General features: G+C 41.3%; 1 protein-coding gene across 1 annotated transcript in view; it reads right to left on the minus strand.

Annotated features, from left to right (window-relative positions):
* The window catches only part of LRP1B (LDL receptor related protein 1B), a 3,516,099-nt gene that overhangs the window by 54,606 nt on the left and 3,445,939 nt on the right, over positions 1–15,554 (minus strand). The window contains 1 exon segment of the mRNA XM_029607894.1: positions 2,011–2,115. Coding sequence (XP_029463754.1) covers positions 2,011–2,115 — 105 coding nt within the window.

Consider the following 15,554-nt stretch of genomic DNA (forward strand, 5'->3'; position numbering starts at 1 on the left):
TCTTGTTTAAATGGTTTTCGTGTTCACTATTGTTGTAACATACTTAGGTCTGCTTGAAAGTAATTGTGCCAATGATGGCCAAGCGTTGACAACAAATGTATTAGGAGTGCACCGTCTGCAATTGATCCATGCTTAACTTATCAATACTTATTTGTGTAAGGGTTGCATGATTGTTTGTTTGAGCCACATTTGTTAACATTAAGGTGTTCACTTATTTTAATTGTATTTTTTTCTATGAATGATTAATAAAGATTTATGTTTTAATTAATACCATATCAACAACACTAGTGCTCTTTTGTCCATTCCTTTGGACTTTTTTTCTGCTTATTTATACATATATAGATTTACAGAACAGCTTTCCATGTTATAAAGAACATGTGTTTCATATAAGAAGTGCTGCAATTACAGGTCAGCTAGTGGATAAATTGCTACATGCTGTGTATTATGTCTTTTATGGTATAAGAAGTACCATCTTGAATCAACTGGTTGTAAGGACCCTCAAGAACAGCAAAGGGATTTTGTGTGCCTCAGTTGCTGGGAGATGATATCTTATAACTTATGATGATACATCTGGCTTTAACATTTCTTATTGAAATAAATATATATGTATATATGTATATCTACTTGAAGTGGATAACATTTATTAAAATAAAATGTTTTTAGTAGTACTATGAAAAAAATATCTTTAAAAATGTATGCAGACATCTGAAATCTTGCATCCTTCTCCTGAGTGAAACAGACTATAATTGGTTTGTTAAATGCATGTATCAGAGGGAACCAAAAATAACCTTTGTCATAATCTGTAGCTTGCTGCAATGTATTCTAACAATAATTTCCCATTCACCATTCCTGTTTATTACAGAGCAAGTGAATGTTTTGAAATAATTATTCCATTTGAATATTGCATCTTTTAGTGTTCTTTTGTTAATGAAAAAAAGTGAAACTCTTAATATTCTCGCTCCTAATGAACATGAACTGTCAGTTGCTATCCTCCCTGCATTAGGTTATCCTTGTACATGAGACTGCATGAACCAGTTCATTGTTTTGATTTGCTGTCTACTGGCATTATATATCTTACCAAATTGTTCCTTGATTCACATGCAAGTTTAAAAGTATTTTCCCCCTTTTCTAAATATATAAATGCTACAGTAGACACCAAATTATTATTGGTAAGTGGTTACTCCAATTCTATGTAGAACCTTCATAACTGCCAAGTGGACTTATACAGCTATTATATACTGTCCTTAACTATTTAGAATCCCAAAGAACCAGAATGCACAGGATGCTATAAATTAACAGAGGTAGGCAAATCATAGCAAACAATATACAGCAATATAATATTAACAACCCTAGGAAAGTAAACAGTACTTTGGTTTTCAGAATATCCTCACAAAATTACCCTAGGTAATGCTGCACATGTAGGTTTGAGTTCTGCAAAATTCAGGAATCGCAAAAATCACTAGCTATCAGGTGGTATTTGGCCTGAAACATTTTTTTTCCACATTTATTGCACACTTTTGAGCTTCACAGACTCAAGGTCTCATAATTCCTAAACAATGAGGGCAATTTTCTAAACCATTTACCAAGGTCAATTGGCCTGTTTGAAAATTGCTCAATTCCACAAGGCTGAAAGCACCTGCAGGCTTCCCTAACAAATGCACTTTTATCTAGACTGAGGGGAGAGGAGAGGAGCGGGCAGAGAGAGGGGAACAATATGCATAGATTTGATTTTCAAATCTAAATGTTTTACCAGTGAAATTGTGCCCACAGAAACAGCAGGTGGAAAGTCTGCAAGTACTCTGTATACATCTGACATTTTCAAAGGGAAATTACCCTTGCAGCTTCCTGTTGAAAATCAGCTGCCAGGTATGTGGGTACAAAGTATCCCTGGACTTTGCAGCTATGCAGGCCCCTGACCTGGCTTATTGATATTATCCCTGGAAAAAGAAATCTCTAACATGAGGATAGCACCATTTTCATATCTTTTCCTTTGGCACAAATGATACTCACAGACAGACAGGTATATTTGTGTTTGGATCCAGCTGACATGATCCACCATTGTAACAGAAACCATCACATAATTGACAGCTAGCAGCAACCTTTCCATTAGAACAACTGCAATGGAAAAAAAAAAGTAGTGGACATTTAGTTATTACCAGCAATTACTATTGGTGCTTGCAGATGGTAAAGGAAGCTATCCAAGGCACAACTATCTGACTTATAAGAACTAACATAATAAATGACCAAGAATAAACTTTTTATGACAAATTTTCAAAGCTTGTTATGCAGATAAACAAGTGTTTACCTATGTAGAGAAGGGGCGATCCGGGAAACTACAGACCGGTTAGCCTGACTTCAGTGCCAGGAAAAATAGTGGAAAGTGTTCTAAACATCAAAATCACAAAAAATATAGAAAGATATGGTTTAATGGAATAAAGTCAGCATGGCTTTACCCAAGGCAAGTCTTGCCTCACAAATCTGCTTCACTTTTTTGGAGGAGTTAAAAAACATGTGGATAAAGGTGAACCAGTAGATGTACTATACTTGGATTTTCAGAAGGCGTTTGACAAAGTTCCTCATGAGAGGCTTCTAGGAAAAGTAAAAAGTCATGGGATAGGTGGCGATGTCTTTTTGTGGATTACAAACTGGTTAAAAGATAGGAAACAGAGAGTAGGATTAAATGGACAATTTTCTCAGTGGAAGGGAGTGGGCAGTGGAGTGCCTCAGGGATCTGTATTGGGACCCTTACTTTTCAATATATTTATAAATGATCTGGAAAGAAATACGACGAGTGAGATAATCAAATTTGCAGATGATACAAAATTGTTCAGAGTAGTTAAATCACAAGCAGATTTTATTATTTATTTATTTTTAACTTTTCTATACCGACGTTCCTGTAAAAGATACATATCACATCGGTTTACAATGCAACTGCAACATTCGCTCAGGGGCGATACAAAGAACAGGGGGATACAAAGATTGTGATAAATTGCAGGAAGACCTTGTGAGACTGGAAAATTGGGCATCAAAATGGCAGATGAAATTTAATGTGGATAAGTGCAAGGTGATGCATATAGGAAAAATAACCCATGCTATAATTACACAATGCTGGGTTCCATATTAGGTGCTACAACCTAAGAAAGAGATCTAGGCGTCATAGTGGATAACACATTGAAATCGTCGGTTCAGTGTGCTGCGGCAGTCAAAAAAGCAAACAGAATGTTGGGAATGATTAGAAAGGGAATGGTGAATAAAACGGAAAATGTCATAATGCCTCTGTATCGCTCCATGGTGAGACCGCACCTTGAATACTGTGTACAATTCTGGTTGCCGAATCTCAAAAAAGATATAATTGCGATGGAGAAGGTACAGAGAAGGGCTACCAAAATGATAAGGGGAATGGAACAGCTCCCCTATGAGGAAAGACTAAAGAGGTTAGGACTTTTCAGCTTGGAGAAGAGACGGCTGAGGGGGGATATGAGAGAGGTCTTTAAAATCATGAGAGGTCTAGAACGGGTAGATGTGAATCAGTTATTTACTCTTTCAGATAATAGAAAGACTAGGGGGACTCCATGAAGTTAGCATGTGGCACATTTAAAACTAATCAGAGAAATTTCTTTTTTACTCAATGTACAATTAAACTCTGGAATTTGTTGCCAGAGGATGTGGTTAGTGCAGTTAGTGTTTAAAAAAGGATTGGATAAGTTCTTGGAGGAGAAGTACATTACCTGCTATTAATTAAGTTGACTTAGAAAATAGCCACTGCTATTACTAGCAACGGTAACATGGAATAGACTTAGGGCCTTATTTATCAAAATCAGGGCGGAGTCGGCCCCGGAAGAGGAGGAGTCGGGGCATCACCGGGGCTGACTGCGAAGAGGCCGCGGATGGCGAAAAGGTAAGGGCCTTTTCACGTCCTACTTCATGCCCAATAGCTACACCTTCTATAGTGGCGCTATTGGGTCCGAAACCGGCAGCGATCACACCGTGGCAGTGCGATCGCTGCCAGCTAGCGCAGGACCACCCCGCCAGGTCGACTCTCCGCCCCCCATTAGCGCAATTTTCTAAAGTATCGCAGGCCTGCGATACTTTAGAAAATGAGGCGCTTAGTTTTTGGGTACTTGCCAGGTTCTTATGGCCTGGATTGGCCACTGTTGGAAACAGGATGCTGGGCTTGATGGACCCTTGGTCTGACCCAGTATGGCATGTTCTTATGTTCCCTAATTCTATGAATCTAAAAGTATGCACCCTGTATGACAGCATATTTGTAGTTATGGAGAAAAGGGGTGGAACTGCAACAGAAAAAGAAAAAGTATGCACTTGGATTTTATTTTGAAATCCCGACATAATGTTTAAACAGCATACTTTGCATCAAATGTACCCATGTTCCCTGCTGGCCCCAAAATCTGAACGAGAAACTCCATCGGGTGTTCCCATTGAAAATAAGCTTGTAGATCCACAGACATAATATGAGTAGAAATGCAAGCTGCTCAGGGACTTTGAAAATTGCCCAGGCAATATGGCATACTTTTAGAAAAAAATGACCACACTGCTAGCAATTTTATGTCTTTCATTATTTAATATGTTTGGTATTTATAGAATTCACTTGTGTATACTATAATCTGAATATTCCCACAAATAAGACAATGTTAGAATATTAGAAAATACTAGACAGTACAAGAACATTATAAAAATAAGAACATTATTAATATGAGAAGCTTGAAAAGTATAAGCAAGCAAGCATATCATTACTCTCTACCTAGTTTGATGCACTCTCTACCTAGATTCAATCAAGCTAGGTAGAGACTAGAGTACATTGTAGAAATCAGCTCCTATTTTACCTTTCATCACTCCAAATGACTGAAAATCAGTAATGTCAACTTTGCTGTTCCTACCTCTGATTGTGTATGTAAAACTGCCCCCCCCCCCAACCTACCCCATCCCCCAAACCCCACCCCAAGTTAAAAGTGCCCCCTCTTACAGTGGTATAAATAGTGAAGTTACATATTTGTCTCTACAAAGGTTCTCTCTCTCTAGCTCTCTCTCCCTCCCCACCCCAACTACATATACAATAAAAACATGTTTGGGCCCTAACACAGGCACAATGCACAGAAAAAAAAGATGTACTTATTTCCGGTGTTAAAACCCAGGTTACTCTATCACATTTGATATTAGAGCTGCTTATTACCATTAACTCTGCCCAAACTCCTCCAACTTGTATAAATAATGTCACATTTGCATATTAGCATGCATTGCACTATTTAACGCTAGCATTAAGGCTCTAACATAAAATGATAAATGACCCTGTAAGATGGATATCATTGCTGCTGGTGGGCTGTGGTAAAGATCAGATTGACAGTGCACATCCTCATGAAAGAGGAATGTAATTTTGTGAATGATATTAACTCCTTGTGGAAGTCATGAGCCAATGAATGAGGCATAAAAATGTCATGGGAGTGACTGGATGTAAAAGCCATTTTGGAGTGGAGTGATTGAATACTTCAGGAGAGAGAAATAAAATGTGGCTGGTCTCTAGAAGCAGAGAGAGGGCCCAGCCAGGTGAGGAGTGTAGTGGTAATTGACCACTGCACAGAGTATTGGTAGTTAACAAACTTGACAGGTATGAGGCAAAAGACTACATTACTTTTTGTCAGCTATTACAGCAAACAGCCAGTATGACCTACCAGATGTGGGAGAAAGTGTGGCCCTCAATAGAATCAGTAGTGACTATAGCTTGGGATGTATGCCACAAGTGCCATCATGTACAGAACCCCAGGCCAGTGATTCAACAGGATGCCTGCTGCCAGGATGCTCTGTATGAACTTGAGTTATGGGCAGGCCTCTTGTCCCCAATGATATTTGGGCCTATATCTCTGTTGTGTGTTACTTTACCCTATATTCCTGGAACTGTACCAGAGGTGGTGGCTGGAGCAAGGTCTTGTGAAGAGGGAGCAACAAAGTCCCCCACATTATCCTGGCATAGCAGTATGGAGAAGACCTGAAAGCACAGTGAAAGTGGAAGAAGTGAGCCTAAGCAGTGGGGTGATTACTTGGAAAGGGGCAATCAGAGCTCCAAAAAAACCCTGTTGCTGTTGAGGGGAGAAGTACATTGAAGGCCAATCTGCCACTAATAGTGGAGGAAGAGATATGGGGAGTGGAAGGATCTCCTGACCCAAGCAGGCTGCCTCCATAAGACTCAAAAGCCCTTAGTAAGGGTGCCAGAAAGTGCAAATTGTTATAGCCTCCTTTAAGTCTCTGTCCAGAGAAAGAAAATTCCATAGTTGGGAGCCAGGCCAGGGAGACACTCTGCAACATTTATATGAAGAGGTATTAGAGCCCATGAAGGAGCCAGAGCCCATATCCCCAAATAGTTTGTGGTCTGAGTATGCCTGAGAGGCCCAAAGTGCTAAGGCTTTTGATGTAGCATTCATAATCAGTAGTTTTATCTGAGCTAGCAAACAGATTCTTACACTGGCTTACCCCAGGTGGCAACAATACAGGACTATTATGATCTGGAGTTAGGGTCCTTAATTGAAATTCAAATTTTCTAGCATAACACCAGGTTGGTCAATAGCCAACCCAGAGCCTGATCAGACATCCAGCAACAGCAGTTTGTCTAAGATGAGGAGACAGCTTGGTAAGGCCAAGGGTGTGTGGGAAAACAATCTTGAGCTGGATATAATTATCAATTAGTTTGGAACTGTAGACATTTTCTGATTTTTTTTTTTTCAAGGGGCTGCACCAATTGGCTCAATGCTCTGCTTCCTCTGAAGTGTGACCCCCTTGCCAAGGTGTGGGAGGAGAAATTAATTCATTTGTAAAGGAAAGGCGTGTCATAGTGGTAAGAGCTGAGAAGTGATTGCTGCAGAGAAAGAGAGAAACCAAGGTTCAAAATCTGACTTGATACGTGGGGGTAGGTTTGATGCACAAATCTGATCTACTTTGGGAAGACGTGCATAAAATCACTACTGGGCACACTAGAAGGGCCTTTTTGGTACTTACCTGCTGTGATCTACTAAGTTACACTACTGGGCAAGTACCTTTATCTCCCGTTGCTTCTTGAACCCACTAAGCTTTTTTGAATAGAAACATATGATACCTTCCTACTAATACTGCTTTAAGGCACCTTAAGTATTTTTTAGAAAGGTGGGCTAAAAATTCAAACATTAATTAATTAAATAAATCACTTTCAGTGTTTTATTGCTAAATCTACTGTTCTTTGACTCTGCTTTGTTTCTGGAATTTGACATTAATTAAATAAATCACTTTCAGTGTTTTATGGCTAAATCTACTGTTCTTTGACTCTAAAGTTACAGAGTCAATGGTGCAGACAAGCTCAGAAGATATGATGAGGGAACATGGGTAAAACATTTATAAGCCTGTCAAACAATATGCATAGTCCATCTCCATTTGATTAGACACATTGTTCCTGCAGAAACCAGACATTTAGTGGTTTCAGAGAGGATCTTTTAAAGAATATACTAAAAGTTAATTAAAGGCTTTCTATTGTGGTGTAGTTTATAATTTCTTAATTACCCAAAAGAAGATTAATTCACTGTTATAATCCTCTTCTGTTATTTCTTAATGAAGCAATTTTGTATAATTTTGATCTCTTAAAAGAACAAAAGGTCTTGGTTTGGTAGACAGATAATGTAACAAAATGCTGAAGAATATATCTCTTTGTCTGGATTGTACAATGATGTTTGATAATTATACATGCATCAACTTGCCTTCTATCACAAAAGATAAATATATATATAAAGTCATTACTCTGTGAACTTGAGATTTTTTTAATGATTTGAGTAACAAACAGATGGGAGAAATATTTTATACTAAAGCTCAATAGTGTGAAAAGTACTTTTCACTTTTGCAAATTGCTTGCAAAATAACTAACCTTTTCCCTCATTTTTTGTTACAGATTCAAAGATGCATGCTATCAATGAATTATAGATTTCATATTTTTATTGAAATATCACTTTTTTTGTTTACCTGACTGAATTACATTTTGTATTGGAAATGTAGAATATTACTGCTAAATGCTGTATGTCTGTGTTTCCAATACAGAAGGATTGAAAGAGATTAAAACTGTATTTATTTATTTATTTATTTATTTATTTATTTAGCTTTTTTTTTTAACATTTATTTTATTGATTTTATTTTTAACATTTTTTTATAGCATTTATTTAACATTTACAGTAAAAAAAAACTATATGGAACTATATCATAATGGACATATTGAGCCAGTTCTGTTTTTGTCCCATGGCACAGATAAATTGTATCTATGAAAAGCAGCACCTGCTCTTTGGTTGATTTTGTTCTCTTGTGGGGGTCAGTGTCTCTCCCTAACGTTTGCTCTGGCAGAGCAGCTGGTGAGGTGCTCTTTACATTCTTTCAGAGGACTGGTCCTTTTCAGCAGGGACTCTTGCCAGTGCTTGCCCCAGCAGTGGCTACCTTGCACCTGGCATCAGTGATTTTTGTGGCTTCTTCTTGCTTAGTTCTTAGATCAGTTATTCATCTGGGATTATGGAATTAGTAAACCAGTGTGGTCTCTGATATGGTGCGCAGCAATGACAGAGATATGTAGCTCAGCCTGCCCCCATGTGGTCCCTTCCAGGTACACTGAAGTTGGTGTAGCAAACCTTGAGCCCATTGACTCTGACTTGTTTGTCTCCATTAGGATTTGCTAGTTGTGGCTTTGTTTTAGACTCATGTATGTAGCTGCCTGTACTGGATGTGAGAACCCAAAGAGCTGAGATCAAATCCCAGTGCTGGTTCTTAATTCTGCATTTGCTGCTTATTTATTCTAAATGCAGTAGCATGTTCCTCATCCTGAGAGCATAGGTGTGAGAGGAAGCACAGATAATCCAGGTTGGCAATGCTATTGTGAAGCAGCCAATCCAGGTCCTGGCTGTTACAGTTAATGCTAGCACCGAGGCTGGCTTCTGACTACTTCATTGGGTTGTGTTGGCAGTAGGAAGATGGGTGCATCAGGCCAAGAGCCGCTCCATGGTCCAAACCAGACAGCAGGACATTCCTCACCACTGGTTGGAAAATTTGCCATGTAGGGGATGGGTGAGTCAGCTACAAGGAAAAAGGGAGAAGCACAAAGTTTCCCATTCTTTGTTGCCCCTGCAATGATAAGCAACACTCATGCTCATATTATTATTTGCAGTATAGTTATATTTGTTTTTATGTCACAATTTGGACACAGAGCAGGATACTTGAGTAAATACTTCTTCAGGGCAAAGTGGCTCTGTCTTTCTCAGCTTGTAGTAATAAACCTTGGGAGAGCCTGGTAAATCATGGATGTGATAGCAGGTCTGTTGCACTGGATGACAATGGTGTGGGGATTGTCAGTAATCACCCCTGGTGGGACCCCCATGTGGAATGTTGTTAGGGCCTAGCAGTGCTCCACTGGATGATTCATGTAGCTCTGACTGGGCTGTGGGTAGCTCACTTTGCTAGGGTGTGGCATATAGGCTGCATAGGGGAAAAGGGGAGGAAGAAGGGGAAAAGGGGAAAAGGGTATTTCACATTGTTTGATTGGCTCAATGTGACAGAACCAAGTTTCCACTCACTTGGCGGCAGCCTAGGGATATGAGTGGATAGGCTGTCAGCAACATAAAGGAAGGTAATTTCTTTCAGTTTTTGAGTATGCCTTAATTCAAAAAATGACTAGGAATAGCTAATTTCTTTGAGTTTGTGTGTGCACCTTGATTAAAAAAGGCTAGGAAAGTTAGCAAATTTCTTTTAGTTTGATTGCACCTTGATTTAAAAAAAAAAAAAAAAAAAGCCTAGGAAAGGTAGGTAATTTATTTTAGTGTTTTGCTTTCCCTCCCACCCTCCCCAACGTCCATCCACCCCTAAGCTCATTCTTTGATTTATAGACTATAAGATGACAAGAGACATTTTCATATCAAAAATCAATCAAGAATTTATCTAAAACAAGAGAGTGAGCTAGCTCTTAATTGTCCCCTTGCAGGTCATTGTCAAATTAACATTAAATACCACATAAATTTAAAAGACTCTGATTTACACATCCCTACTCCCACAGTAACCTAAATTAACTAAGAACTAAACAATATCAAGATGAGGACAGCAGTCCAGCAGTGAGATGGAGGTCTTCTAGTCTTTTCCACCGATGAGTGACACATATACTAACATCTATCAGTTAGTGAGAGGTTGTATTTGTGCTCCCGGGGCAAAAAACTCCTTTGTCTCAGAAAACAAGTCCAATCTCTAGAGACTAGAATGTCAGACCTGAAGTAGCTGAAGAAGACAGAAAGGTATATAGAGGAGACCTTCAGGGTCATAATGGTCAAGTCCCAATTTCAGTCTGGCATCCTCTGTGCTGTTTTGGAGAAGAAAGGTCACCTGGTTAGACAGCATCCTCCTGGTGTAGCAGAACACAATCCTTTAACAAGGACCTGTTCTCTAGAGGATGCTTTATCCTCTTGCACCAAGAGGATGTAGATAGCTGGGTGTCTGGTAGACATGAAGATGGCTTGGTAACTTGCCTGCCTGATGCAAAAGTGGCAGAACTCATGCATCACCTAGATAACATTTTAGACAATGCTGGGGAGGAGCCAACTGTCATGGTACATGTGGACACTGACTTAGGAAGGTGTAGGAAGGAAAATCTGGAAGCCAAATTTAAGTTCTAAGCTGGGACATTGAAATCTAGGAGCTCTAGATTCTCTGAAATGCTTCCTATTTCACATGAAGGATCTCAGAGGTAGGCAGAGCTCCAGAGTCTCAATTCATGGGTGAAAAATTTTGCAGGGAAGTGGCTTTAATTTTCTTAGGAACTGAGCAACATTTTGGGGAAGGGGGGACTATTCTGAAAGGATGAGCTCCACCTTAATGAGAGTAGATCTAGGCTGCTGGGGCTAACCTTTAAAAAGGAGATAGAGCAGATTTTAAACTAGAACATTGGAGAAAGCCCACAATCACTCAGCAGTGCATGAAACAGAGGAAGGTATCTTTAAGTCTGAAGGAGGAGTTAGAGGTTCCAATACAAGCAAACGTAGTCCATGTGCCTATAAGTAAAGAACCACTGGAATTAAAAGATTCCAAATTACTCCTGTCAACTGATACACAGACTGTTTATACAAACAAAAAACATACTTTGAAATGTCTGTATGCTAATGTCAGAGGTCTAAAAAGTAAGATGGGAGAGCTAGAATGTAGCGCACTAAATTAAGAATTTGCATCTCAGAGACCTGGTGGAAGGAGGATAACTAATGGGTCAGTGCTATACCAGGTACATATGAAATAGCAATAATAAGGTGGATCGACTTCAAGGGAGTGTGGTGCTAATTTTTAGGGATTGTATAGAGTCCAACAAGATAAAGATTCTGCAAAAAACTAAGGTAAAAATTTTAATAGGTGCACTCGCGCATCCATGTGCGTGCGTTAACTGGCACACGCACATAGATGTGCTGATTTTATAACATGCGCCCACCGGTGCATGCATGTTATAAAATTGGCTGGCCACGTGCACATGCGTGCCAGATTTTGTAATCTGCGTGCATGTACTTGTGGCACCTGTAAGGTGAGGTAGAATTTTGCTAGTTTCGCGTGGCGACGCATCCCAGCCTTCCCCAGTTCCCTCCCAGTCCACTCCAATTAAGCAGTGGACTGGGAGTGTATAGTTAAAATTTATTGTGGACAAGTGCAAAGTGATGCATATGAGGAAAAATAATCCACACTGTAATTACACAATCTTAGGTTGCATATTAGGAGTTACCACCCAGGAAAAGGATGTGGGTGTCATACTGGAAATTCTCAGCTCAGTGTGTGTCGGCTTTCAAAAAAGTGAATAGAATGTTAGGAATTATTAGAAAAAGAATGGAGAATAAAATGGAGAATATCATAATGCCTCTATATCACTCCATGTTGAGACCACACCTGCTGTATTGTGTGCAGTTCTGGTTGCACATCTCAAAAAAGATATAGTTGTATTGGAAACGTTGAAGGGGATTGAATGAATCCCATACGAGGAAAAGCTAAAAAGGTTAGGGCTGTTCATCTTGGAGAAGAAATGACTGAAGAGGGATATGATTGAGGTCTATATAATAATGAGTGAAATAGAATGGGTAAATGTAAATTGATTATTTACTCTTTCAAAAAAATGCAAAGTCTAAGGGATACTGCATGATATTAGTAAGTAGCACATTCAAAACAAATTAGAGAAAATTATTTTTCACTCTGCACAATTAAGCTCTGGAATTTATTGCCAGAGGATGTGGTTAAGTCAGCTAGTGTAGCTTGGTTTAAAGAAATGGTTTGGACAAGTTCTGGAGGAGAAGTCCATAAACTGTTATTAATCAAATAGACTTAGGGGTAGATTTTAAATAGTGTGCATGCACGTCATGATCGCGTGCTTCCCGGCGCGCATACATGGATGCGCTGATTTTATAACATGCATGCGCCGGCACGTGCATGTTATAAAATCAGTGGGCCGTACGCAAATGTGTAGGCAGTGCGCGCAGAGGGCCTAATTTTATAAAAGTATTCACAGCAACGAGATTGGGTCTCTCCCAGTTTCCTACCACCTTATCCATACTCCCTCCCTCTTCCCCTCTCCTCCCCACTGGCTAAACCCTTTCACCTACCTTTTATGTTATTGCTTACTGCTCCATTGGATCAGAAGCAACTTGCACGCGCTGGCCAACTGCCAGCGTGAGCTTCCTCAGCACAGCAGCAAATGGACACTGTATCAGCCGCCTCCAGCCCTGCCTCTCCCTGCCCCCAGACCACCCTTACTTCTGCATGTAACACTGGCTTAGAGACTGGATGGTTATAGCCAGAAAGGAATTTTTTGGTGGTGGCAAGGAGTTGTATGCCAGTCTGTATAAAAATACCTGTCGTACATGTGTTGAATGCTACTATCTTAAGGAAGAGACTCTGTCATTGCCTGTAGAGAAACAAGTAATTTGTGAGAATAAAACATATTGTTTTAGTTCAAGTGCCTAGCTGTATGATTGACTTTTTGGTGCTCTGAAAGCAGACCAGGACAGGGCATGAGTCATTAGGGGTGTGCATTCGTTCGGGGTGTGCATTCGTTCCCTATGAATTGGTAATCCGCAACGTATAGGGCCATATTCGTTGTATTTGTGGGGAAGCGAAACGTATCGCGATTCCCCACGAATACAATGAATCTTCACCGAATTATTTGGCCGTCTAAAGGAGCCAATTTAAACAAACCCCCCATCCGCCTGATCCCCCCATGACTTACCAAAACTCTAAGCACAAGATAGCCCCGGCCATCCATTGCTCCTACCATGTGACAGGGGCTGACCAATGGCACCGGTAGCCCCTGTGACATAGTAGGTCAAAGGCTATCGGTGCCATTTTGAATACCGGCAGCCGAGGGTGTGAGTGCAGGAGAAGGCTCCCGGACCCCCCGCTGGACCACCAGGGAGTTTTGGTAAGTCTTGGGGGGGGTTAGGAGGGTGGGGGGTTGTAGTCAATTTAATTTTAGCCGGGAAACGAATAAGAATTAACGTATAAACGTATTGGGGGCCCCCATTGCCGAATGCAACGTATCTGCCCCCCAACGAATACGAATCCTGAATGCAACGTATGGCAGCCCTCTGCATATCCCTGAGAGCCATAGGGATGTGCACTGATTGTTTTTTCATGTTGTTTTCTTTTCATATTGTTATCTGTGTGATTTCACTTTTAAAATGGTTCAGGGGGTGTTTATTTTGTGTTTCCCTAATTTCGGAGTTAGTGCACACTAAGGGGTAGATATAAAAAAGCCTATGCACGTAAATGGGGTTACGCGCGCCAGGCCTATTTTAGAAAGGTTCGGCGATGCATGTAAAGCACCGGGATACGCGAATGTCCCGGGGCTTCAAAAAAGGAGCGGGGAGGGGCAGACGCAACAGGTAAAATAAAGGTTGGTGGGTTTAGGATAGGTCTAGAGGGCGGGAGGGTTAGGGGAAGGGGAAGGGAGATTAGGTTAGGGAGTTGGGAAGTTCCCTCTGAGGCCGCTTTGAAATTGAAGCAGCCTGGCAGGGAATGGGGGAAGGCCACGGGCGTCAGCGCGTGCAAGTTACAAAATTGTGCATCCCCTTGCACGCGCTGACCCCCAATTTTAGAACATGTGCACACCTGCACATGCATGTTCTAAAATTGGGCATCCGTGTGCGCGTGCCGGGTAACGTGCTGTGCACACATGGACGTGCACGAGCAACCTTTTAAAATCTACCCCTAACTGAAAATGTTACAATAAGTTTAAAAGTATCAATTGGAGAGCAGTTTGTTAGCTAGAGATATGGTTCTACATTCCCATTGGCTGCTCCTTAGTTACTTGTTTGTGCTGCCAAGATTGTATGGAGGCATTTGTGGGGGGATGGCCAGTGCCTGGTAACAAGTATAAACAAACAAGTGATGTAATAAATAATAGCATCAAGTTCTAGTCAACAAAAGCAAAAGCATGAAATGCAAATGCATTTTTGGAATTCACCAATCCCTTTGTTTTTTAGGAAAGGGGCCTGGAATTTTGGGTCATACATACTTTGAATTCCCCTGGTGTGTGTCTATGTGTTTGGGTGGGGGTGGGAGTTGACTTGTGAGAGGGGTGAATGTATGGGGTTACAGGTGGGATAGAGACTGATGTGGTGGTGACTAGTGAGAGAGAGGCAGTCTGGTGAGTGTTGCAGATGACCTGTCACCCCATATATTTACCCCAGTTACCCCCACACAAACCAGGCTGCCTCTCACTCCAATTTCGCACCATTGTCACCCCAGTCACTTCCACTCCCACCAGTTATTCCCCCACACAAAACAAGCTGCCTCTCTTTCACTAGTCACCATCATAACCAGTCTCTCTCTCCCCCACCTGTTACCCCATACAGTCACGCCAGTCACTCCCCCTCTCACCTGTCAACCTCCATATACAAGACTGTCGCTTTTCACCAGTCACCACCTCAACCAGTCTCTAATCCACTCATGACACACCATACAATCATCCCCATCACTCCCACTCTCACCAATCACCCTGACACACCAGGTCATTTCTCTCACACCAGTCACCACCCAACCAGTCTTTCTCCCACCTGTCACCCCATAAAGACACCCCAGTCACTGCCCCTCTCACCATTCACCCCCACATACCAGGCTGCCTCTCTTTCACCAGTCACCTCTTCAAACAGTCTCTCCCCCACCTGTCTCCCCATACAGTCAACCCAGACATTCCCCCTCTCACCAATCAACCCCCTGTACCAGGCTGCCTCTCTTTCACCAATCACCACCTCAACCAGTGTTTCCCCACCTGTCATCCCATACAGTCACCACAGTCATTCCCCCTCTCACCAGTCAATCCCCACATACCAGGCTGCAATTTTTTCCCAGTCACCACCTCAACCAGTTTATAAGCCCCACAACACACCATACAGTCATCCCGGTCACTCCCCCCTCCGCTATCATCCACACACACCAGACTGACTCTCTCGCAGTCACCACCCCAACCAGTCTCTCTCCCAGCTGCCACCCATACATTCACTCAAGTCACCTCCCCTCTCACCAGTCACACTCTCAACCGA

The sequence above is a fragment of the Rhinatrema bivittatum genome, chromosome 6, assembly GCF_901001135.1.
Source record: "Rhinatrema bivittatum chromosome 6, aRhiBiv1.1, whole genome shotgun sequence".
Taxonomy (NCBI): Eukaryota; Metazoa; Chordata; class Amphibia; order Gymnophiona; family Rhinatrematidae; genus Rhinatrema; species Rhinatrema bivittatum.